General features: G+C 49.7%; 1 protein-coding gene across 4 annotated transcripts in view; it reads left to right on the plus strand.

Annotated features, from left to right (window-relative positions):
* ZC3H18 (zinc finger CCCH-type containing 18) overlaps nucleotides 1-25,728 on the plus strand; it is a 62,607-nt gene that overhangs the window by 9,662 nt on the left and 27,217 nt on the right. For 3 of the 4 annotated variants that reach the window (XM_063612526.1, XM_063612527.1, XM_055232777.2), the window contains exons 4-8: nucleotides 6,678-6,762; nucleotides 7,554-7,625; nucleotides 18,296-18,444; nucleotides 18,712-18,804; nucleotides 19,890-20,047. In XM_063612526.1, the coding sequence (XP_063468596.1) occupies nucleotides 6,678-6,762; nucleotides 7,554-7,625; nucleotides 18,296-18,444; nucleotides 18,712-18,804; nucleotides 19,890-20,047 (557 nt within the window). The remainder of the gene's footprint in view (nucleotides 1-6,677; nucleotides 6,763-7,553; nucleotides 7,626-18,295; nucleotides 18,445-18,711; nucleotides 18,805-19,889; nucleotides 20,048-25,728) is intronic. The other variant, XM_055232779.2, reaches the window with a different exon arrangement.

Genomic DNA, 25,728 nt, shown 5'->3' on the forward strand with positions numbered 1-25,728 from the left:
AGGTACGCGCCACGCCATCCTGTGCATGAAGACCTGCCACTCCGGCTGCTTCCAGCTTTTTCCTCCTCTCAGACCCAGTTCCAAGCCTGTCGTCCACTCTTGCATCTCTGCCGCATCTCCAGCAAGCACACCTCCTGTGCCTGCCTCTTTCTCAGAGGCCCTGCTGCATTCCTGCACCGCGCCCTGCTCCCTGTCTCTAGCTGCGTTTCTCTGATGGACTGGGAGCCCTGGGGTGCGCCAGGTCCGTGAGCAGTCAGCTTCCCACGAGGCCTTTCACCCGGTCCCCTGTCGTCCCTGGAAAGCAGCCTCTGCGTGTGGTGGAAAGTGTCCGTTCTAGAAGACATTTTTCTCATTGCCTTCAAGTAGAGCCCTGGTGTCAGGTCAACTACCCGGATGTTTCTCTGTGGAAGAAGTACGCTCTTTGGCCTGTACCTTCGCAAATGGATGTTTCTGAGGCCTTGTAGCATTCCAGATCCCAGCAGGGTCTTACCGGCCCAGTCGGGAGAGGGACTGATTCGCCTAGAGGCTTTCCCTGCATGTCTGCAGCCTCGTGGCCTACCCCTTGGTACCCTGGTCTACTGGATACCTGGAACAACTGAGTGGCGAAGTCGGGAGCCATTTGATTTAGCATTCTTTTCTTTTTTTTCTCAATTTTTATTTTTAATTTTTATTGCTTTTAATTTAAAAAAACAGAGATGGGGTCTCACTACGTTGCCCAGGTTGGTCTTGAACTCTTGGCCTCAAGTGATCCTTCCACCTAGGCCTTCCAAAGTGCCAAGCCACCGTCCCTGGCCTCATTTATCATTCTTTTTCAGAAGCGCTTTCTCTTCTCTCAGGGCACATGTCCCTTTTAGATTTTGGGTCACTGGGACAGGTGAACTGATTATGGGGTACACTTTCCTTGATTGGGACATCAATTTGTACAATAAGCCCTTGAAATTCTTTGTCTAAACCACATAGCTTGTGCCTAAGGCCTTGAGTCTGTGTTTGGTGTGCTGCCAGAACACCCTCAGATACAAGTATCTTCTGGAAGTGCCGCTGGCCTGCGTGGTGGGGAGGAAAGGTTCCATACGGGGCTGGGACCAGCTGTTTGCAGCGCCTGGCTCATTTGTGGTGTGGGTGAGGGCGTCACTGACCGAGCTGACCTTCAGTCACCGGTCTCTTACCTGTTCAGGAAGCGGCATGGTAGAGAGCTGGGTGCAGCAGGCCTTGTTTTCCTGCTCCTGCCGTCCCCTGAAGAGTGTGTGCAGCCCACCCTGACCCACTCATGCCATGTGGCAGCCTCTCCTTTCTTTCTCCTACACGTCTAGTCTCTCCCCAGAACCACCTTTCCTGCCGGGAGATGACAAGCTACTTCCAGCCTGGAGAGGCTGTGATTTGCCGTTACAGTTGAGGGGCCTGGCCTGGGTCTGTCTGCCCACTCTTTTGCTCACTCCATGTTCCGTGTTTATATCTGACTTGTCATTTGGTTAGCAGACCTTCCATCACTTGGAGCACACTGGTCCTGGGAAAGGGTAGGGTTCCCATTTTGTTCCATTCTCTTATTGAGGACCTCCTACATTTGTAGGGTGGCCTCCCAGCCAGCCAGCAGCACAGTGGACCCTGTTCTGAGTGGGTGGGCCGCATGACTCCTGTCATAATTGGTAGCTCTCAGTCCACCTTTTGGAGCATTTTCTTTGCACATGGTCTTTAATATTTTCTCCTGCTCAAATCCACCTTTCCTTTTTTTTTGAGACGGAGTCTTGCTCTGTTGCCCAGGCTGGAGTGCAGTGGTGTGATGTTGGCTCACTGCAACCTCCGCTTCCGGGGTTCAAGCGATTCTCCTGCCTCAGCCTCCCAAGTAGCTGTGATTACAGGCACCCGCCACCACGGCCAGCTGGTTTTTGTATTTTTAGTAGAGATGGGGTTTCACCATCTTGGCCAGACTGGTCTCGACCTCCTGACCTCGTGATCCATCCACCTTTTATGTCTGGATCCATGAGCTCTTCTGCAGAAGAGCTTCTCCACTGAGCCTCATGGCCGTGGGTTTCCACTCCAAGTGGGGTTCTCTTCCATGTCACTGATAAGGTGCCAAGTGCACCCATTCTATTGCCAAAGGCCAGGAAGCAGCGGCCTGTACCACACTTGGGAAAAGGGCTCCTGTAGCATCAGTAGTAGGCTCAGAGGCCTTCTGTGCCCCTTAGCATGGTTAGTGTTCCGCATAGCCACGTGAAAAAGCGCAGGCCACCATCCTTACAGCTCTGAGAACTGAAACCTTTTGCTTACCTGGTGGCAGACCTGGCCCAAGCTGACGTGAGGCTGCTCATAGCCTTGTGCCTCCCGTCTTGTGGGAGGGGTCCCGAGACCTCTGCACAGGATTGCAGTGTACCTCACAGGCTACTGTTTTAGACCCTGTGTTGTCACCTTTCTGAAGCCAGAATATTTCTGAATTCTCAAAAGACACCTGGCCCCACAGGTTTCAAATAAGGAATGATAGACCCGTATTTTCACCCACATCCTACAGACGAGACGCCCAGGATTCAGGAAGTTGTGGTTGGCCTGAGTGGCCATGCCAGGTTGGGCCCGGGGCCCAGCTGCTCGGCTTCCTGTGGCACAGCAGCTCCACGCGGTGGCCGCCTTTCCTTATCTGCATCTGCCTTTGTACAGAAGCTCCAGTGTGAAATAACTTCTTTCTTGTTGTGTAAGTAATACATGTTCACAGAGTTCTTTTTTTTCTATTTAAGAAAGGAAAAGAAAAGGCTGCACAAAGAAGAAAGCAAAAATCACCTGTATCATTGCTCCGAGTTAATCCTATTTAGCACATTACCAGTGAGGTGTTTCCTTTGAAATAGGGGACTCATGCGCACTTGCTGAGCACTTGCTGCCCATGTTTTAAGCACGGTGCAGCATTTTCTTTCGGCCCACGTCAGCCTGCTCTGGGGCACCTGTCCCATTGTGCAAAGGGGAAGGCGAGCTTTGCAGATCAGGTGACTTGTCCACACTCACAGTCGCAACAGCCTGGACCCAGGATTTGAACCTGGGCCTTTTCCTCCACTGCATGTGAATTTTATAAAGGCTCTTAAAATTGAGGGTAGAAGATGCCCTCAGCCTGGTGTCCTGTATCCATGTGTGTCTTTCCCCTGCAGTGAGAAAGCAGGCATGTGCCAGCATGGAGACCCAGCCTCAGATGGCTGCACTGAGGCCTGTGTGCCTCCTCACACTCACCCTCAGTGTCCACGTCAACTTGGCCTGTCCCAGGTGGTGTATGCTGAGAGTCCCACGGGCACCATCCATTTTTAGGCCAGTTTGCAGCTAGCTGGTCCACTCAGGCCCCTCCTTGTCCTCTGCTTCCTACTCTCTGTGGCTTGGGTCACATGAGCAGAAGGCCATCGGCGTGGCGGAAACCAGGAGGCCCGGAGTTCCTGCGTGCCAGACACTTGGTGTGACAATCTCAGATGACTTCAGCTCTGGGTCCTTGTCTTGAGTTGTCTTTGCATGGTACTCTTACAATTTAAGAACTTGTTTTAATTATCCTTTATTTATTTATTTATTTATTTTGGGAGGTTGAATATTTTGTTATTTACACATATAAAGTAAGAATAAAGATTGGGCGTGGAGGCGAGGCGTGGTGGCTCACACCTGTAATCCTAGCACTTTGGGAGGCCAAGGTAGGCAGATCACCTGAGGTCAGGAGTTCAAGACCAGCCTGGCCAATGTGGCAAAACCCCATCTCTACTAAAAATAACAAAATTAGCCAGGCATGATGTCGGGCACCTGTAATCCCAGCTGCTCACGAGGCTGAGGCAAAGAGAATTGCTTGAACCTGGGAGGCAGAGGTTGCAGTGAGCCGAGATCATGCCACTGCACTCCAGCCTGGGCAACAGAGCAGGACTCTGACTCCAAAAAAACAAAAAAGCATAGCAATCATCCATTATTTAAAAGACCATTGTGCTAAATGGTGGTTAGCTGAAAATTCACAATATTATATTGCTGAGTGATTGGTGGATTATTTTTGTTTGTTTTTTTGTTTAACTAAAAGAGGGGCCATAGCCCAGCACACCAATATGTACAGCCCCTGGTCGTTGCGGGTGTAGAGGCTGGGTGACTGGGGTCAGTGTGTAGGTGCTAGTCTGTGTTCTTTGGGTTGAAATGTTGTCTTGCACCTTCAGTATGCAACTCTGGTCTGTTTACTGATCACCTTTAGTAGCTACAGGGTCCTCACTCCAATCTTAAGGTGGTTACATTGTTCTCCTTTTTCGCTTCTGTGAATGTTGATGGTTACATCTTCGCAGAAACAGGGCTACATGTGATCCAGTTTGTTTCCTATTCATCCTGATGCAGAAAAACCCTTCTCACCACCTCAACTCCTGCACACTCACTTCCAAGTAAGGCAGGAAGATTGGAATGGATTTGAACTTTCCAAATGAGTTTTGTTTTTCTCATGGGAACAAAGAATGTGTTCTCAACTTAGATTTGAGCTTACATAGAATACCGCGTTAAGATTTTAGTGTGGTGCTCATTACTGTAAGAATAGCAGTAAAAAGAAGACACAAACTAAAAGACCAGAGAAGAGAGGCATCCTGTCACTTGGCATAAATTAAACATGCCTTCTCTGATCATTTCTTTTTTTTTAATTTGTTATATTTGATCATTTCCTTAAAAAGTGATTCTGCTGGATTTCTTAAAGGGTATAACTCTCAGGAATCTGTTCTTTTCCTTATAAAGTACTTTTTAATAACCAAATATCTTTGAGGCAAAAAATGATGCAAATATTTAAGCTGTGAAAGTTTAGGTTGTTGTAAATCCAGGGTTTGGTTTCAGCATTTTTTCATTCAACAGATAATTACGGACTGTTTACTGTGAGCCAGATGGTGCCTGGACCCAGCAAGTTGGTGATGGGCCTGCCCTGGCAGACGTGGGCCTGCCCTGGTGGGGCACAGGGTTCAGCCAGGCAGGTCGTGGTGTCGTCAACACAAGGATGCTCAGGTGTGGCTGCAACACCTGCAGGGCCTGGGGCTGCGAGGACCTGTCGTGGGGGGAGCTCAGGGAAAGCCACCCCAAGGAAGGGGACTCAAGCTTCCATCTGAAAGTGAGTTGAATAATCAGGAAGAGGAGAGGGAAGCACATGGTCAGGCCTGGAATTGGAAAAGGGCGCTTCGCATTGTGAAGCGAGACTGGAGGAGTTGAGGAGGGAATGAGAGAGGTCAGTTAGAAAGTGGTTTTAGTGGCCGGGCACGGTGGCTCATGCTTGGAATCCCAGCACTCTGGGAGGCCGAGGCGGGCGGATCACGAGGTCAGGAGATCGAGACCACGGTGAAACCCCATCTCTATGAAAAACAAAAAATTAGCCGGGCGTGGTGGCGGGCGCCAGTAGTCCCAGCTACTCGAAAAGGCTGAGGCAGGAGAATGGCGTGAACCCAGAAGGCGGAGCTTGCAGTGAGCCGAGATCGCGCCACTGCACTCCAATCTGGGTGACAGAGCGAGACTCCGTCTAAAAAAAAAAAAAGAAATAAAGAAAGTGGTTTTACCAGGCTGGGTGTGATGAGCAGTGGTGCAGAGTGCAGGAGATGGGGAGAGGGATCAAGAAGGGCCCAATGGGACCGGTGAGATGGGTTACGCTAGGGCTGGCTGGAAGAGGCCTGGATTGGGATGACGAGTTCTTCCATCTTGGATGGTCCTGTGTCAGGGATGTCATGTGGGCAGCTGGTGCCCACGTGGGCTGGCGTGGTTTAGGGAGGGGTCCCAGCTGCACATCCGTGGGAGCAGGCCCTGGGACAGTGGCTGGCTTGGGAAGAGCACCAAGCAAGGGTCAGGTTTGGCTGTGCATCCGAGTCCTTGTGGGTGAGGCCCAGCTTAGAGCTCCTGGGTTGTTCTAAGACTTGACAGCCAGGGTGAGGAGCTGGTTAAGGATGAGCCTCAAGGCGGGCCACTCCCGGCTGCTGGCATCACTGCCCTGAGGCACCCAACTCCTCCCCTCCTCAAGAATTGTAAATTAGAGGAAGTTCGTGTTTAAGGGACATAAAATATTTTGTTCTCCAAATTTTATTTAAATGTTAAAAGTTTTAAAACCCCGAAGTGTTACTATTTCCTGCCCAGCGTTGATAGTTAAGAGAAATGTCACGAAAGCCCACTCTGTGAATTGCCCCGTGTGCTGTACACAGTGCTTCTCCCCGGCCTTCTCCCCGGCCTTCTCCCTGTGCTTCTCCCTGTGCTTCTCCCCGGGCTTCTCCCCGGCCTTCTCCCCGGCCTTCTCCCCGGGCTTCTCCCCGGCCTTCTCACAGGGCTTCTCCCCGGCCTTCTCACAGGGCTTCTCCCTGTGCTTCTCCCCAGCCTTCTCCCCGGCCTTCTCCCCGGCCTTCTCCCCAGCCTTCTCCCCAGCCTTCTCCCCGGCCTTCTCCCCGGCCTTCTCCCTGGCCTTCTCCCTGTGCTTCTCCCTTCCCTGTGCTTCTCCCTTCCCTGTGCTTCTCCCTTCCCTGGGCTTCTCCCTGGGCTGCGGCGGGACGTTTAGAGCTGCCGGGCACAGTCTGATCATCCCTGCTATGCAGATCTGGGACCTAAGATTTGGAAAATTGATGTGAATTCAATTCGTGTGACAATATCCAGGTTCCACACCCACCTTCCTGCCCCTTCTGGTTTGGAGAAAGCAGTGCTGATTGATAGATGCCTCCCCCACGTTAAGACGGTGTTCTCTGTTTCAGGATGATGACCTGGAAGAAGGTGAAGTGAAGGATCCGAGTGACAGGAAGGTGAGGCCTCGTCCCACCTGCCGGTTCTTCATGAAAGGTAACTGTCTGTGTGTGGAGCCCCAGCTTCTGGGGCTGTGGTGCTGGCTCACCTTGGCAGGCCCTGCTCTGCTCAAGGCACTTCTCTGGGCAAGACTGGCTAGGTGGTGGTGATGGTGGTGGTGGCAGCAATATTGGCAGTAAACAATAGGCCGAGCAGCCTGGTCATTCTGATTCTCACACTGGTGGTCCCAGGCCCTTCCGATTGCAGCAGACCCATAACTATAATGCAGATGGCATCAGTCATTGAAATTTCAAAGTGGTCCTTTTCATAAGGCCAAATGTTCTAGACACCACAATTAGGATTTTCCCCACCTCTGTAGAGATGGCCCCTTTTCCTGCAAGGTGTGTCCGAAGCGTTTGTTCTTGTGGAATGGATTTCGAAACGGCCAGAGATGGCCGCTGAAGGCAGCAGGGCTCTCTCCTGTAGAAGGAATGGTGTGAGTTCAGGAGCTGCAGCAGGGGGTAGTGTAAGAAAGTGTCAGAAAAATCTGGGCTGACCCATTTTAAAATATGGCAGAACTCTAGCCTGATGATGTTAGGGCTTTTTGTTTCGCTGCTTAATGTCGTGGGGGATTCGGAAATGGAAATGCGAATTTCCAACTTGTAAGGGTATCTTTGATGTGCAGCAGTAGTTTTGGCTTATTTCTTGTAATTCAGTGTTCCCCTTGGAAAGGTGGGAAGATGTTGTTCTCTTTCTCTTAATTTTGCTGTAAGCCCATAGATGACTGTCGCTGCCAGCCTGTGTGTGCCATCTAAAGCTCACAAGAGCTTCCTGTACTTCTTTTCCAGATGTTGTGACACCATTGTCCACTCTTCTTCCACCAATATCCAATTCCATACCATTCAGAGGCCAGGTTAAAGGTACAAAATACGCTGTATTCACTCTCTTCAGTACCTTAAAGTCCCCCTACTCCAGAGGCCAGACTTCCTTCTCCTGGATGCAGAACACAGCTATGAAGCCAGAAGGAAAGGGGGTCTTTGAGGGGCAGAGAGCTGTTCGGAACCTCCTCCTTAGAGGCACGTGAGCCAGTCGAGCATCGGGGACAGTCAGGACACACCCTTGGGATGTGGCGGAGTCCCATCATTCAGAGGCAGGCGGTGCTCTCAGAGCAGCCAGGAACGCCCCTGTGCAAGAGATGACCTGATGCTGTGGGGCTCATGGGAACCCCGGGTCAGGCTCGCTCCTGTAGGTGTGTGCTTGCTTGGTTTTGCCAAGCAAAAACAGTTGACGTGTCCAAGTCACACGTGCATGTGAGGGGCCCCCACTGGGGAGAGCATGTAAGGGCAGTAGACTTAGAGCCGTAGATTGTCACAGATGCTCCTAAGAATGCAGAGAAACGTGCAGTACATTTTGGAAAAGCTTTGGTATTTACAGTGTCATTATTTCAGAAAATTGAAATTTAAGCAGAAGACCTCTTTTCTATAATAGTGTGGGAATTAACAACATCAGTGTCTCCAGTTTCTGTATGAAAGTGATGGAGAACAGTCTGTACATATGTACGTGTACACATTTGCAGTCATTTTGAATCAGCACCCATCACAATGCAGTGCCCTGGTCTGTGGGTGGCAGTGTGACTGGGAAGCTTGACCAGCCGGTCGGCGTTGGCCTGATGGTTCCAACTGCAGGAGGCCGCAGCATCCACCAGGGCAGGGAGACTCTGGACCAGGAGCTCGGGGCTCACTGCTGAGCTAGTTCCAGAATTTAACAAAAGAAGCACAAAACAGACGAAGAGAGATCATTACAAACTCTTCATTCCCTACACTGGGAGATGCCTGGATGAACACAGACAGGATCCTGTCTCCTTGCACATCACATGGGTTGGTCAGAATTGGAAGGTGGTGCCCCCAAGGTTAGAGTAAGTACTGAGTTTGGGTTTCAGCGAGTGAGACCTTGTGGAAGGGTTTCTACCGTCAAGAAATGAGTTTGAGACCAGCCTGGGCAACATAGTGAGACCTTGTCTCTACAAAAAATGAAAAATTAGCAGGGCTTGGTGGCATGCACGTGTATTCCCAGCTACGTGGGGGGTGGGGACTGAGGGGGGGCAGATCACTTGAGCCTGGGAAGTTCAGGCTGCAGTTGTGCCATGATCGTGCCACTGTACTCCAGCGTGGGTGACAGTGAGACTCTGTCTCTTGGAAAAAAAAAAAAAGAAAGAAAAATCAGAAGCTAGATAAGGCAGCATTTTTGCGGCTTAATCAGGTGTTATCAATAACTCATTTCAGAAGTATTTTTATTCTGTAGAGTGAGGTGATACGGTACAGAGGAAGTGGCTGATTCTTATCGTTTTCTAGATCATGTCTTCTGCTGCTTCTTTGTTATGAGAAATTTGGACTTAAATGTTTCTGCCTACCTGTAGTTTATATGAAATTGAAATTCATCAGTTTGTGATCCCTCCAATAACAACAAGTTATTTTGTAAACAAAATGAAGTTTGTTGTGTTGGAAAGGGTATGGAGATGTTGGAGTCCTCATTCACTGCTCGTGAGAGGGTCAAACGGTGCAGCTGCTTCAGGAGACAGTTCCTCAGAAGCTCCCATCACTTCCGCTCCAGGTATGCATCCAAGAGAAGCGGACATGTGCATTTATATGAAAGCTTGTGCATGAATGTTCACAGCAGCATAATTTGCAGTAACCAAAAAGAAACAACCCAGGTACCCAAAAAGTGAGGAATGGATAAACAAGTGTGGCCTGTCCATGCAGTGCAGTGCTACTTGGCCATAAAGGGAATGAAGCACTGGCTCACGCCACAATGTGCACAAACCTTGAAGACGTGCTGAGTGACAGAAGGGAGCACAGAAGACCACAGGTTCGCAGAGACAGAAAGCAGATTGTGATTCACGCCACGATGTGGACGAGCCTTGAAGACATGGTGAATGACAGAAGGGAGCACAGAAGGCCACAGATCCACAGAGACAGAAAGTAGATTGTGACTCATGCCACGATGTGGACGAGCCTTGAAGACATGGTGAGTGACAGAAGGGAGCACAGAAGGCCACAGATCCACAGAGACAGAAAGTAGATTGTGACTCATGCCACGATGTGGACGAGCCTTGAAGACGTGCTGAGTGACAGAAGGGAGCACAGAAGGCCACAGATCCACAGAGACGGAAAGTAGATTGATTCCTCGTTGCGTGGGCTGGGGGTGGAGAATAATAGCTAGTGAGTACAGGATTTCCTCTTTGGGATGATGGAATGTTCTAGAACTAGCTAGTGGTGATGCTTACACAACTTTGCGAATATACTGCAAACCAGTGAATTTTACACGTTAAATAGGAGTATTTTATGTTATGTGAATTGTATCACAATTAGAAAATTCTTTTCTTACAAAAAAGTCGGTGGCTGGGCGTGGTAGCTCATACCTGTAATCCTAGCACTTTGGGAAGCTGAATGGGGAGGATTGCTTGAGCCCAGGAGTTTGAGACCAGCCTGGGCAACATTGCAAGAGCTCATCTTTCTTTTTTAAATTACTTGTAGAGACGGGATCTCACTATATTGCTCAGGCTGGTCTCACTAGGCTCAAGCAGTCCTTCCACCTCAGCCTCCCAAAGTATGGGGATGACAGACATGAGCCACTACTCCGGCCTCTGTTAGCTTTATCTCTGTGACACGTTGTGATATAGAGATTAATCATTTAATCACTTAGTGGACACGTTGAGATTTGTGACCAATTGACAACAAAATACACTGGGAACACAACTTGCTCACATTTTAGAGATCAGTGCTTTGTGTGCGCCTGCCCGGCACCACAGCACATAAACTACAGCTGGAGCTGTACTTCTTCATGGGATATTACCTCTCGTGGGCCTGTGTTGGATCATCAGGACACAAAGTTCTGTCCACACAGGAGTAAGTAGCATCTTCTTTAAACTGTGTCCCACCTTGGGTTTCTTTTCTTTTTTTTTTTTTTTTTTTTTTTTTTTTTTTTTTTTTTTTTTGAGACAGTATCTCACTCTGTCACCCAGGCTGGAGTGCACTGGTGGGATCTCGGCTCATTGGAACCTCCACCTCCTGGGTTCAAGCGATTTTTCTGTCTCAGAGTCCCGAGTAGCTGCAATTACAGGCATCTGCCACCACCCCCAACTCATTTTTGTATTTTTAGCAGACATGGGGTTTCATCATGTTGGCCAGGCTGGTTTCAAACCCCTGACCTCAGGTGATCCGCTCACCTCAGCCTCCCAGAGTGCTGGGATTACAAGTGTGAGCCACCACACCTGGCCCCTACTTTGGGCTTCTGATTTATCCCTCAGTGAGCAAGCATCCCAGTCCATTTTTTGGGTCTGATCTCCTTGGCTGTGCTCCCCCCAATTTTTTTTTTTTTTTTTTTTTTGAGACGGAGTCTTGCTCTGTCCCCCAGGTTGGAGTGCAGTGGCGCGATCTCGGCTCACTGCAAGCTCCGCCTCCCGGGTTCACGCCATTCTCCTGCCTCAGCCTCCCGAGTAGCTGGGACTACAGGGGCCCGCCAACACGCCCGGCTAATTTTTTGTATTTTTGGTAGAGACAGGGTTTCACCGTGTTAGCCAGGATGGTCTCGATCTCCTGACCTCGTGATCCACCTGCCTCGGCCTCCCAAAGTGCTGGGATTACAGGCTGGAGCCACCGCGCCCGGCCTGCTCCCCCCAATTTTTTAAAGTTGTGGTGGAATACCTTTTTTTTTTTTTTTTTTTTTGAGATGGAGTCTTGCTCTGTCGCCCAGGCTGGAGTGCAGTGGCACTGTCTTGGCTCCCTGCAAGCTCCGCCTCCTGGGTTCATGCCATTCTCCTGCGTCAGCCTCCTGAGTAGTTGGGACTACAGGTGCCTGCCACCACAGCCAGGTAATTTTTGTAGTTTTTGGTAGAGATGGAGTTTCACTGTGTTAGCCAGGATGGTCTCCCATCTCCTGACCTCGTGATCCGCCCTCCTTGGCCTCCCAGAGTGCTGGGATTACAGGTGTGAGCCACCGCGCCTGGCCTTCTGTCTTTTTAAGATTGAATAATAGGTGCAGTGGCTGATGCCTGTAATCATAGCACTTTGAGAGGCCGAGGTGGGTAGATCACTCGAGATTAGGAGTTCGAGACCAGCCTGGTCAACATGGTGAAACCCTGTCTCTACTAAAAATACAAAATTAGCTGGGCATGGTAGAGCACACCTGTAATTCCAGCTACTCGGGAGGCCAAGGCAGGAGAATCGCTTGAACCCAGGAGGTGGAGGTTGCAGTGAGTGGAAATCACGCCACTGCACTCCAGGCTGGGCGACAGAACGAGACTTGGTTTCAAAAAAAAAAAAAAAATTGACTAATATTTGTTAGTGTGGAGCAGGTGCACTGGGTGTTCCCTCATCTGGGGATGGACACTTGGTTGGCTTCCACCTCTAGGCGATTGTGAATAGAGCTGCTGTGAACGTGGGTGTAAAAATCTCTCTTTAGACCCTGCGTTCAGCTCTTTCGCACGTGCCTGGCAGTGGAGTTTCTGATGACGTGGTGGTTGTATGTTTTATCTTTTGAGGAGCCGCCAAGCTGTTTTCCACAGTGGCTGCGCCATTTTACTTTCCCAGCAGCGGTGCAGGGGCTTCCAGTTTCTCCACGTCCTCACCAGTACTCTGTTCTCTGTGTTTTTGGATAGTAGCCATTCCAGTGGGTGGGAGGTAATATCTTACTGGGTTTTGATCTGCCTTCCCTGAAGATTGGTGGTGGGGTGTCTTTTTTCATGTACTTATTAGGTCATTTGTATATCTTCTTGGAGAAATGTCTTTTGCTCAGTTTTGAATCCTTGCAAAACTGTGTTTAAAGCAGCAGGTCTGAGTGTTGTCTGTGAACCCCTGGGAGTCCTTGAGACCCTTTCAGGGGACCCTGAGGTCAAAACTATATATATATATTTTTTTTTTTTTTTTTTTTTTTTTACTTTTTTGAGACACAGTCTCCTCTGTTGCCCAGTCTGGGGTGCAATGGCGTGATCATGGCTCACTTGCAACCTCCACCTCCCGGGTTCAAACGATTCTCCTGCCTCAGCCTCCCGAGTAGCTGAGATTACAGGTGCATGCCACCATGCCCGGCTAATTTTTGTATTTTAGTACTGGCTAAATTTTGTATTTCAGTTGGTCAGGCTGGTCTTGAACTCCTGACCTCAAATGATCCGCCTGCCTCGGCCTCCCAAATCGAAACTATATGTATAATAACAGTAAGGCTGAGCAAGGCATTCATCATGCACTGGCATTTCAAATGCCACTTTACTTCATGTCTGTGCTGTAGTAGTAAGAACTATAATTTAATTAAATCTTACGCTTGAGTACAGATGTTTTGTTTATTTTTATTATTTGTGCGGTCTTCTTAAAAATTTTTATTAAAGTAATATTTATGTGCCATGAAATTGACCCATTGTAAGTATGCAGTTCCATGATTATATAAGCATATCCCTATGATAAAGTTTAATTTATAAGTTAGGCACAGTAAGAGATTAACAACAATAGCCACTCATAAAATAGAGCAATTGTCATAAAAATGTGAATGTGGTCTCTCAGAAAAGCTCACTTTATTGCACTCAGCCATCTGATGACGTGGGATGAAATATGCTCTCGTGATGACACGGAGGCCCTGCCACTTAGCATTGGGCCCCTCTTGACCTCCTGCCAGTGCATCAGAAGGAAGGTCACTTGCCCCCAGTGATCCTGGGTCACTGAGCCACAGTGAGCACAGCACCGCCGTACCGCCAACGGTTGTTGGCCAAGAGGGCTGCTAAGTGACTAGTGGACAGTTAGCATCGTGGACAGCGTGGATCTGCTGGACAAAGGGATGATTCTTGTCCCAGGTAGGACAGAGGAGGTCAGCACAAGATTTCATTACGCTACTCAGCACAGAACATCATTTAAAACTTAGGAATTATTTTTGGAATTTTCGATTTAATATTTTCAGACGCAGGTAACTGAAATTGTGGAAAGCCAGAAAGCAGAGGAGGGGTCCTGCTGTGCATGTCTTAGTACTCATCGTGGCGTAGTGGCCGCGTGGGTAGAGCCCCTGCCAGCACCCAAGTCCAGCGGCCTCAAGGGGCAGCACATGCAAGGCTGGAGCTGCAGCTGACCCTGTGCGCTCTCCGGGGAGCACGCATTCATGAGAAAGACTGGCAGACATGCCAGGGAATGCAGATCCGGGTCCTGGCAGGAACAGAGTGAGCCTGCAGCTTCAAGGAGAACAACGGACAGTGTTAGCAGTATTAAAATTGGAGCTTTCAGTTGAAAATTGGACTTTTGTGTGCTCACCAGCTTCTCAGTGTGTCAGGACTTTCTCAGGTGACCATTGCAGGATGTCACAGAATCATGCTTGGGTAAAAGACCCATTCAAAGTTCAAAATAGACCAATGGATTTCAGAAGAAACAAGCTGGAAAAGTGTGGTGATAGGGTTCAATTGCAGCTCACTGTAAGGAGCCTTCCCTTGCTGAGTGCGGTGTCAGGAAGAAGCTCTGAGCACATCTGAAAAGGCTTTTAGATGCCCCTCCCTTTCTAGCTGCGTCTCTGTGTGGGGCTGTAATGTCCTCTCCTGCTTCAGCCACAGCAGCCCTTCATGGTCGATCGCATGCGGATGGGAGGCCAGGGGTTTTCCAGGGTCAGCATTCAAGAGATTCGCAAAAAGGCAAAGAATGCCATTCCTCTCACCAAATATTTTAGAAACAGTTTCATAAGTATTTGTTACTATATATTGGATATCCTGTTACCGTTAAATAATGAGATATCTTTAAATGTCTCTTAATTTCTAATATCATACGTATCAATAGAAATGACCCATATAAACCAAGTAAACACAGGGAATTGATATTTACTGTATTCAAAATCAGAAAAGACATTTAAAGATACTTCGTGTGTGGGCTGTGCTGGAGCATGAGCTGAGCCTCAGTTCTGCCATCTCTGTGTTTAGTTGCCGGATTTTCCACGTTTCCTATCTGTTTCCTGTCTGTTTCCCTGATCCAGTTTGGGTTTGTTGCTGTGAGCATGCAGGTTCCCTTTCTCTAGTTACATTGTTTAGTAAAAAAAAGCAAGGTTCAACACAGAGCATAATATATATGCGCAGGTAAAAGGGGGCAATGCTTGATGGATAGAGCCCCAGTATATTGATAACTGCCTCTGGGAATGGCCCTGGAGGCGTGGGATAGGAGGTTGACTTCACAGTGTGCCTTTTAGAGTGGGTGGGTATTTTTTAGTTACAGGTATTTCATTTGATTATGAAATATTTCATGTATGTAAAATAACACAATGTTTACACAGGCGTAAAGATTAATAAGAGAATAAAACAGTTGGCCGGGCGTGGTGGTTCATGCCTGTAATCCTAGCACTCTGGGAGGCCGAGGTGAGCGGATCACCTGAGGTCGCAAACTCAAGACAGCCTGACCAACATAGAGAAACCTCGTCTCCACTAAAAATACAAAATTATCCAGGCGTGGTGGTGCATGCCTGTAACTCCAGCTACTCGGGAGGCTGAGGCAGGAGAATCACTTGAACCTGGGAGCCGGAGGTTTCAGTGAGCTGAGATCGTGCCATTGCACTCCGTCCTGGGCAACAAGAACAAAACTCCGTCTCAAAAAAACAAAAACAAAAGAAAACAAAAACGAGTTGCTGCTGTGCTGACATTCCAGTTAAGAAAAAGACCATCATCCTGTCTTGAAGCCAGAAATAGTACTTAGACATTTCAGCAGTGGAGGAGCCGCCTCCACCCAGCTCCAGTGGCCTCTGTCCCTCCTTGTCCTATTCTGGCCTCATGCCATGTCTGTGTACACAGTATCTGCAGAACTGTCTTTATCCTGCTAGAATCACAATCCACATAAATTTTGGGTTTGAAATCCCAGTTAGAAACAGAAGACTATACAATTTGTAAACCAGAAGATCTTTATTTTTGCTTCTATTTTCTGGATAATCTCTCTGTTTTTTTAACAAATTGCTTTTTAAATTACGAAAGTAAGGCTGGGGACAGTAGCTGACACCTGTAATCCCAGCTCTTTGGGAGGCTGAGGTGGGTGGATCACCTGACATCAGGAGTTTGAGACCAGCCTGGCTAACATGGTGAAACCTCATCTCTACTAAAAATAGAAAAATTAGCTGGGCATGGTGGTGCACACCTGTAATCCCAGCTACTCGGGAGGCTGAGGCAGGAGAATTGCTTGAACTGCGAGGCAGAGGTTGCAATGAGCCTAGATCGCTCCACTGCACTCCAGCCTGGGCAACAGAGTGAGACTCCATCTCAAAAAAAAAAAAATTAAAAAAAGGAAAGAAAGTAATACGGGCTGGCAGAAGGCAAGAAAATAAAATCTAAAGCCTCTTCCCACATTCCCAACAGTTGGGTGTGTTCCTACACAGATAAAAGTTCACATTTCAAAAAGGTAGATGGGACAACGGTGTTCTTTTTGCCTGACATCTGCTGGATGTGTGTCCCAGCTACACGTGCAGACCAACTGTGCTGCTTTCCAGAGCCATCTTCCCCTTTACTCTGGCCAGGGGCAGGACAGCGCTCAGCACCCCCAGGCAGGTGGCCCCCAAGAGCTGAACACTGTCACCCACCAGCGTCTGGTCTCTAGCGGCAGCCCAGCGCTCGCCTCCTCGACTTGCTCTTTGGTGCTCACTGGTTTGTTCTCTTCTGCGTTGTTGCTCTTTTCTCCCCGTGCCAATATCAGTGAGAAAGGATCTTTTTTGACTGTAGGGTCGTAGATGATGTCCTAAAAATTTTCGTAAATACAGAAAAGAACAATAACATTTAGCCACCACCCAGATAGATATTTTAGATGAAAAAGAAGTACAGAGGCCGAGTGTGGTGGCTCACGCCTATAATCCCAGCACTTTGGGAGGCCGAGGCTGGCAGATCCCAAGGTCAGGAGTTTAAGACCAGCCTGACCAACTTGGTGAAGTCCCGTCTCTACTAAAAATATAAAAATTAGCCGGGCACAGTGGTGCCCATCTGTAATCCCAGCTACTCAGGAGGCTGAGGCAGGAGAATTGCTGAAACCCAGGAGGTGGAGGTTGCAGTGAGCGGAGATTGCATCATTGCACTCCAGCCTGGGTGACAGAGCGAGACTCCATCTGAAAAAAAAAGAAAAAGTACAGAAAAGCTGTGGTTTCTATTGTCAGCACTTTTCTGTACTTGGACATTTTTTACAATGAGCTTTTGTTACTTGTTTAGTTACACACGTGATTTTGAATACTGCATGAGTATTGAAATCTCTCTGAGGCTCTGGATTTATGAACCCGCATAGAATAACATTTCGCAACCTCTTTTGTTTTTTGTTGTTGTTTTTGAGACAGTCTCGCTCTGTCGCCCAGGCTGGAGTGCAGTGGCATGATCTTGGCTCACTGTAAGCTCTGCCTCCCGGGTTCACATCATTCTTCTGCCTCAGCCTCCTGAGTAGCTGGGACTACAGGCGCCCACCACCACGCCCGGCTAATTTTTTGTATTTTTTAGTAGAGACGGGGTTTCTCCGTGTTAGCCAGGATGGTCTCGATCTCCTGACCTTGTGTTCCACCTGCCTCAGCCTCCCAAAGTGCTGGGATTACAGGCGTGAGCCACCGCGCCTGGCCTCCCAACCTCTTTTGACTTATATGTGATCTCTGAAACGCTTTTAGAAATTTTAAAAATTACTTTGTCATTTTTGCATTTCCAGAGAAGCAGTTTTAAGTTTTCTTTCATGTTTAATTTGGATTTATATTATTATGTTGTATTGAGTTGGTTTTAATGCAAGCTTAAGTGTTCATGATGTTTAAGGTTAAAATTTTAAATGATTTGGAATCTATATGTTAACCCATTGAAAAAAATTTTAAAACTACTTAGATACCATATGCCATATTTGGTTTTAAACAGTGTATACATATTATCTACTAAAGAAAGTACATTTTTAAAAAGTGATTCACTCAGTAATTGAGTCAGACACTTAGATGTCTTATATTCTGCACTTAAAATCGAGGTTTCCTTTACTAACCCGGATGTTCTGTTGAAGATGAAGGTTTGTGATTGTTGTTTATGAGCAAAGTGTAAAAGCCCTGTTTAAGTTTCAGAAATATCTTGAAATGCTCTGTGAGAGTTTTCTCTGTGAGAGAAGTGCAGGGGTACAGAGGTGGCCAAGGGAATCCTGAGCACTCCTGCAGGCTTCTCATCGTTGTTAATGCTTCTCGTGTCTGTTTCAGCACAAATGCAATTAACATCCAGTTGTACCTAGATGAGCCTGGGCCAGGGCTGGAAGCAAAGCTCTGGGGCTTTCCTGGTTTAAGGGGAAGATTAATACTCAGACAGTGGATATGCATGAACTCTCCACAAAGTGACTTTGAAACAAGCTGTTTCCTCTGACCGAGGTGCCACGGGTGCCTGGCAGCCTCTGGGGAACTGCCGTGCCTGGGCAGGTGCAGCTGTCTGGCTCAGCCTCTCCAGGCTCATCCCACCCACCTCCCCGTTCAGTCCCCACTACTGTTTGGCTTGCCATCAGGCCTGGGTAAACATGGCCTCTGCCCCCTCCCACCCCCCACCCCAGCAGCTGCCCTTGTGCAATTAGGCTCTTGTGGACCCTTTCTGATCTCACTTTTGTTTCCATAGGGAACTGTACCTGGGGAATGAATTGTAGGTTTATACACCCTGGAGTGAACGACAAGGGGAACTACTCCCTAATCACCAAAGCCGACCCCTTCCCGCCTAATGGCGCCCCGCCTCTCGGACCTCACCCGCTGATGCCCGCCAACCCTTGGGTGCGTGATGCCTCTTCTCTCATTGTTAGCACATCAGCCAGCTGAGCTCTGCCTGAATCTCAAGCTTAAGACAAGTCACTGTGCCTTAGCGCAGGCTCAGTACCCCCGAGTGGAAGCAGGCCTCGGCTTTCCGAGGACGGAGTGAGGCTTGGTGGAAGGAGAGCGGCCAACGCGGCCGGCTTGTGTTGTAGTTGTTTTTACTGTCTGGTTTCTCTGTACACTTGAAAGTTTTACTTTCTCACCTTCTCCCTTCTCATTTTTCAATAGGGTGGGCCGGTAGTTGATGAAATTTTGCCTCCACCCCCTCCAGAGCCCCCAACAGAGAGTGCCTGGGAACGAGGACTCCGGCACGCAAAGGAGGTAACAGAATTCAGTAGAAATCCTGACAAGAAAGATGCTATTACAGGAGCGGTTCTTGACAAAACTGGGATTTCCTCGGTCCAGAGACAGCCACGGAAAGCCCCAGAAAGCTCTGAAGTTAGGGGTCTGTTTCTGTGGTGGCTTTCTTTATATTTTATTTATTTATTTTTTTGAGACAGAGTTTCACTCTTGTTGCCCAGGCTGGAGTGCAATGGCCCAATCTCGACTCACTGCGGCCCCTGCCTCCCAGGTTCATGTGATTCTCCTGCCTCGACCTCCCAAGTAGCTGGGATTATAGGCATGTGCCACCAGTCCCAGAAGGATGGAGAGTTATATCTAACCGTCTCAGGCAGCAGCCCAGTAGGCCAGGGAGTTCAGTCCGGGGCATACCCACTGTCTTCATGGGGCTGGATCAGCACTGGGCCACACCCCAGCTGGCACTGCCCAGGATCGCAGGGTGCAGTCTCCAGCCACTCATAGAAAGCCTGGCGAGGCTGCCCGAGCCGCACCCCCGGGATCTGCGCCCTACGCCCCTGAGACTCAGTGTCTGATCTTCCTGGAGAAAACTTGGAGCTTTCTGGCCCCGTCACTGCATACTTCCTCCCTCTAGGCCCACGTTGGCCCCAGTGTGTGAGCTTAAGCTCTGGGGACCACTCTGCCGGCACCCAGCCCTGCTTCCTCATTTTCCTGGTCAGCCTCTGCTGGGAAATGATGGACAAGATGTTCCTCCTCACTCCCTCGGCATGTCACCTCCTTCCCTCTGAGACTCCAGCCACTCCACCTGCTGCTTGTCACTGAGTGACTGAACCCTGGATTCAGTTCCAGGGGTAGTTGAAGGAAGTGATGAGCACCTCCTGTGGGCACACGGAGGCCGGGGGCAGCTGTTTGTACAGAGACGGGCACAGACTGCCCTCCCCAGAAAGACGCCTGTGCTGTGTCCGCCCCTCACCCCTCAAGCACTTGTAGCATGCAGCTTCTGCTCCTGCGGGGCTGCTGCGGTCGGGTGGGACGGCTCCCTCTGTGTTTCCTAACAGCGACACCCGGTATTCTGCTCCATGTTGACTTCTTTCTTCTTACAATGGTAGGTTTTAAAAAAAGCAACTATCCGAAAAGAACAGGAGCCTGATTTTGAAGAGAAAAGGTTTACGGTGACCATTGGCGAAGACGAACGGGAATTTGACAAAGAAAATGAAGTTTTTCGAGATTGGAATTCTCGGATCCCGAGAGATGTCAGAGACACAGTGTAAGGAACGGCCCTGCCTGCCCCTCTGTTTCCTGCCTGCGTGTGGCCACGCTCCGGAGAGAGCAGCCATGTGCAGGGCCCCAGGGTCCGCTCGGCTGAGGCCCAGCCCCATTCACTGGAGTCGCAGTGACGTTCCTGAGAGCATTCAGGCACGGTTCTCAGAGCTCATCTCGGTTTTGTGCGTCTAGAAAGGAAGCGCTACGGCTCTATGCTGTGGGCCTTGACTGGCAGCGCTCACAGCGCTGTGGTTCCTGAACTCTGAGAGTTTTTGCAGCCGTCCTCGAGGCCTCTAGGGCCCCACAAGCCTGTGTTTCTGGCGCCTCACACCGCCCACATTACCCAGGAGCCAGGAAGTGTGTGGAGGTTGCCACAAGCCAGGAGCACAACAGCTGCGGCCTCCTCTGTCAAGGCTGTTCTGCCTTCTCTCCTTCTCCTCAGGGCCTTGATGGCTGGTCTTTTTTTTTCCTGAGACAGAGTCTTGTTCTGTCGCCCAAGCTGGAGTGCTGGAGTGCAGTGGCATAATCTTGGCTCACTGCAACCTCCACCTCCCTGGGTTGAAGTGATTCTCCTGCTTCAGCCTCCTGAGTAGCTGGGACTACAGGTGTGTGCTACCACACCCAACTCATTTTTGTATTTTTAGTGGAGCTAGGTTTCACCATGTTGGCCAGGATGGTCTCGAACTCCTGACCTCAAGTGATCCACCCACCCCTGCCTCTCAGAGTGCTGGGATTACAGACGTGAACCACTGCACCCAGCCCATTTATGCCTGGTGTTTAAAAATCCTGTGTTAAAGAAGAAGTGCCTGGGTTGAAGGGTGGAAGTCAAATCTTGGGGGATTGCGTGGCATACAAAGTGCTGTCTTCCTCTGCCTGTGGATGGCACGGTGAGGTTCAGGGCGGGGAACTGGACTATAATTTGGTCACATCTGAATTGGCGCTCCATTATGCTGAGGCTTTAGCAGCCCTGTACATTTCTGGTTGCTATTAGGGAATCATAATCACTATGATTTCTATCTGGAGTGACAATAAACAGTGCACAGAAAAGGAAGGCGTGCAGTGCTTGCACTCCAGGATTCAGTCCTGTTGACTTGGCCCTGCAAGTCCCTTCTCAAGGCCTTCTTGCTGCGAGCAGGCTCCCCTGGGCTTTCTGCCTGCGGAAGTTGGGGGAGGAAGCCCCAGTGGCCCACACCTGCCCCAGCAGGTGAGAGCTTAGAGGTTGAAGGGATAGGTATTTAAAGACTTGGTTAACGTGTACGTTTTCTAATTAAATTTCTTGTGGAGTCTCAGATCACAGAAAGGAGCATTTGAGTCAGAACTCTGCAGGATCGTCGGGGGTGTCTCCTGAAGCTCTGGAGGCCTTCGTGTTTTTTTGTTAGATGTGGATATCTTCTTTCCTTCCCCAGAGCTCGTGCGCACAGAGGTCTCTATAAATATGTGTGGGGAAGGATGGATTTTAGAACCTAGGTGTGATCCTTGACACTCTTATTTCCAGTTTCCCTGGGCGGAGCAGGGACCAGAAAACTGCCTGCTTGGAAGTGGGTCAGCAGGTCTCTGAGGTTTTTGGAGTGCCCTCTGTGTGTGTTCTGCCTATCAGTGTTGGTTACGGAAACAGGTGTCTCCCATCCTGGCACCAGGTGACAGAAGCTGGCTCCTGGCTCCCTAGCTTCTCTCCCAGGAACACTGCAGGACCCCCAAATGTTAAAGCCTTGGCAGTCAGGGCTGAGAGGTTTTCACTGGTGTCTGAGAGCCAGGTTTTTCTGTATGTTTGTATTTTGTTTGTTTTTATAGAGTAGCCTCTGTGTATGTTACAGTTAACCTGAGGCCTTTTGTGCCAGGCCTCCCCCCGAGACCTGGTGAGTCAGGATCTCTGGGAACAGGGTCAGGGTGCATGTGTCACAGTGGCGAGGTGCCCTGGCTGTTTCTGATAGACACAGTGGGAAGAACTGTCAGTCAGGGTTCTGCCAGGAGGGTGGAGACCCCCCTATTATTGTCACAAAGAACATCTAAGGGAAAGGTGGGTCCACCAGGTAGGTGGCTGCAGAGGAAAACAGTGAGTGGAGGGAGCCAGTGCAGCTGGGCTGCTGAGACCCGGAGGGAAGGAAGGAGCTGCACTGCAAGTGCAGGTGTCTTGGTGCGTGCTGTTGGCAGGAGTGGGTCCCCTTGTCACCCAGCCTTCTCAGTCCTACCTGTGCCTGCTGCAGGCTGGGCCTCACCTGGAACGGCTGGCAAAGCAGGCCGCAGTTTGTAGGGAGTGCAGGAGGGTGGCTGGCAGCCCACTTGGCAGTCAGGCTCCAGGGCCTTAATGGCACAGAAGAGGCCAAGCCAGCAGCACTCACGTGTTACAATCCGCTGCATGACAGGCTTCTCATCCGGTGCTCCTGACCTGTTTTGGGTCACAGCAGGCTGAGGTCAGGGCCATGTCCCTGCTGCACAGGTGAGGAGAGTACAACCTGGATTGATAGCTGTGACCTCCTGGTGTGGTGCCTCAACCTCAGCCGCATCTGCCCCCTGCAGCATGTGAGAGGTCAGATTCTTAGCCCGACCCCAGACAGTCTGAAACTCCAGGGAGAGCCCAGGCCCGTGGTTTGTTTTTAACAAGCCCTCCAGGTAATTCTGATGCATATTAAAGTTTGAGAATCATTGATTTTAAGTAATTCCAGGGACATAAATTCTGTAAAGATACCACGGTATTTTATTTCCTAATGTTGAGAGTTTTCTGTTGGGTTTTTGAGATGAGGTCTTGCTATGTTGCTCAGGCTGGTCTCCAGCTCCTGGACTCAGGCAGTCCTTGCGCCTGAGCCTCCTAAGTTGCTGGGAATATAGACGTTAGCCACCTGATGTTCAGTTTTGCAAATAATTGTCACATAGAAGCACCTTCATGCAGGCATGCTTTGCTTACTACAGGATGGAGCTCTAGGCACTTCATTGTAGAACCAGTGGAATATGAGGCCTGTTCGAGAAGAGTCTTGAGGAAATAAAGGACAAGAAAATTGTTGTTCCTTTTTTTTTTTTTTTGAGATGGAGTCTCGCTCTGTCGCCTAGGCTGAAGTGCAGTGGTGCCATCTTGGTTCACTGTAAGCTCCACCTCCTGGGTTGACGCCATTCTCCTGCCTCAGCCTGCCGAGTAGCTGGGACTACAGGTGCCCGCCACCATGCCCAGCCAATTTTTTGTATTTTTTAGTAGAGACGGGGTTTCACCATGTTAGCCAGGAGTGGCCTCAATCGCCTGAGCTCGTGATCTGCCCGCCTCGGCCTCCCAGAGTGCTGGGATTACAGGCATGAGCCACCGTGCCCGACCATCACTTCATTTCTTAACGTCTTACATATGTGAGAACTTTTTTTTTTTTTTTTTTTTTTGGAGAGTCTCACCCTGCTCAACTTTTCCCCTGCCATGCCTCTCCCTGGGCAGGGCTGTGGGCAGAAACCACCTGCCCCTGATGGGCACGTCCAATGGTTCCCCTCGGCCAGGACCTCAGGTTCTCCTCTCCAGTGAGGAGTACGTCCACTCCACATGCCAGTGCTGAGTCTGATACTGCCCAGACCTCTGGGGACGCGGGGCCTCTGGAGTGCAGAATCCATGTGTGTGCACAGGACACTGTTGGTGTTGGCTGGTTAAGTGGTGACTGCAGAACGAGGCGCGAGCCTCCCAGTTGCTGTGAGCCAGCTTTGCCCAACCTTGCTTGACCACAGAACCCTTTTCTCAAAAGGCCCATTAACATTTTGGGTTCCCTAAAACAGTTTGGGAAGTGTTTGTGCAGACCGTGATACTGCCCAGTAGCATTTATTTTTAAATTGAATTAAATACCTTCCAAATTCATTTCAGGAGTGTTTCAGAATTTTTCAAGTTGGTCCTGAGGAGTCCGTTGTCGGCATGGTTGCAGTTCCTGGTGGCATGTTGTGTTGACACGTTCTCGAACGCATGCTGTGAAGCAGGTGGTTCCGAGGCAGCCAGGCTGAGGAAGTGCTGTGTGCCTCATTCCTGTCTGCTCACCCACGACTTGCAGAAGGCCTGCAGGAAAGAGGCCTTTTCATTTTGCTTAAGTCCAGTTTCCCAAAAACAAATTTGCCAGCTCAGCTCTCTTGTCAGAGAACACACGCCTCACGCTCATGTTGGGGAAGGCTTTTCCACCCTCCTGGGCTCCCGCAATCGGCCTCAGCCTTACGAGTAGTCGGGGGCCACAGCCGTGCGCCGCCAGACCTGGCTAGTGTTGTATTTTTTTGTAGAGACGATGTCTCGCATGCTGTCCAGGCTTCCTCTTCTTTCTTATGTAGCATGACGGTCTCTACAAATGTTTCCTGAGTGTTGTAATTCAGTGTGATTTGAGTAGTGTGCACATTAGATTGAACGGTGTCCAACTGATGGGAACGGACTGAAGCTGTGTCCTTTGGGAGAGCCAGTTCTAGGCCATGTGGAGAGTTGAGGAGGCCTGGAGGGTGTTCGTAGCCACCCATCGCTGGAGCCACCTCAAGCCATGATGCCTCAGGTTCCCACCCAGTCTACCCAAAGCAGAGGGTTGGCCTGGGGCTGAGACATACCCTGGAGGGGCGTCCAGGGACCTCCTGTTGCTAGTGTACACTTTGTTTCCTCTGCTCCGCAGGGAAGGAGATGCAGAGTTGTGGGCCCCGCCAGGAGTTTAGAGCAGACCCCCCCACCCTGTGCACAGCAGGGAAGAGAGCCTGACCTTCCCAGCAGCTGGACAGTTGTCCCCTCCCTGTTCAGTGAAGAATCCCCTCTGTCCCTGAGATGCCACCTCTCTGGGCGTGCCTGGGTCTGTGTCTGGACCTCCTGCCTCCTCCTTCTGGCTGCCGGTTTTCATGTGCTGCGATGGCACTGGCTTAATTACACAGGCTTTTTAGGATGTTGTAATGTCTCAGAGGGCGTGTCTGGCGTCTTTTCATTTCCAGGGTTTTCTTGGCTGCTCTTGGGGTGCGATTTTTCACGTGAACTTGGGTGTCAGCTTGTCTGGCTCCGTAAAGAATCTCATTGGTGTTTTTGCTGGGATTGTGTTAAATTTATCAGTCAGTGTAGGAAGGACTGACTTGTGGGCGATTCCGAGCTGCCCTGTCCCAGTGCAAGAGGCATCTCCCCGTTTATTCACGCACGCTTCGTGTCAGAGGTTTCTCCCCATTTATTCACACACGCTTCATGTCAGGCATCTCCCCATTTATTCACACACTTCTTGTCAGGTGTCTCCCCATTTATTGACACACACTTCTTGTCAGGCATCTCCCCGTTTATTCACACACGCTTCATATCTCTCAGGCGTCTCCCCATTTATTCACACACGCTTCATGTCTCTCAGGCGTCTCCCTGTTTATTCACGCACACTTCATGTCAGGCGTCTCCCCATTTATTCACGCACGCTTCATGTCTCTCAGGCGTCTCCCTGTTTATTCACGCACGCTTCATGTCAGGCGTCTCCCCATTTATTCACACACGCTTCATGTCTCTCAGGTGTCTCCCCATTTATTCACGCATGCTTCGTGTCTCTCAGGCGTCTCCCTGTTTATTCACGCACGCTTCATGTCAGGTGTCTCCCCATTTATTCACACATGCTTCATGTCTCTCAGGCGTCTCCCCATTTATTCACGCACGCTTTGTGTCTCTCAGGAATCAGCTCTGCACATTTCTGGTGAAATGTATTGATATTTTATTCGTAAATATTTTTTTCTTCCTTCTTG

This window comes from Symphalangus syndactylus, chromosome 11 (assembly GCF_028878055.3).
Source record: "Symphalangus syndactylus isolate Jambi chromosome 11, NHGRI_mSymSyn1-v2.1_pri, whole genome shotgun sequence".
NCBI lineage: Eukaryota > Metazoa > Chordata > Mammalia > Primates > Hylobatidae > Symphalangus > Symphalangus syndactylus.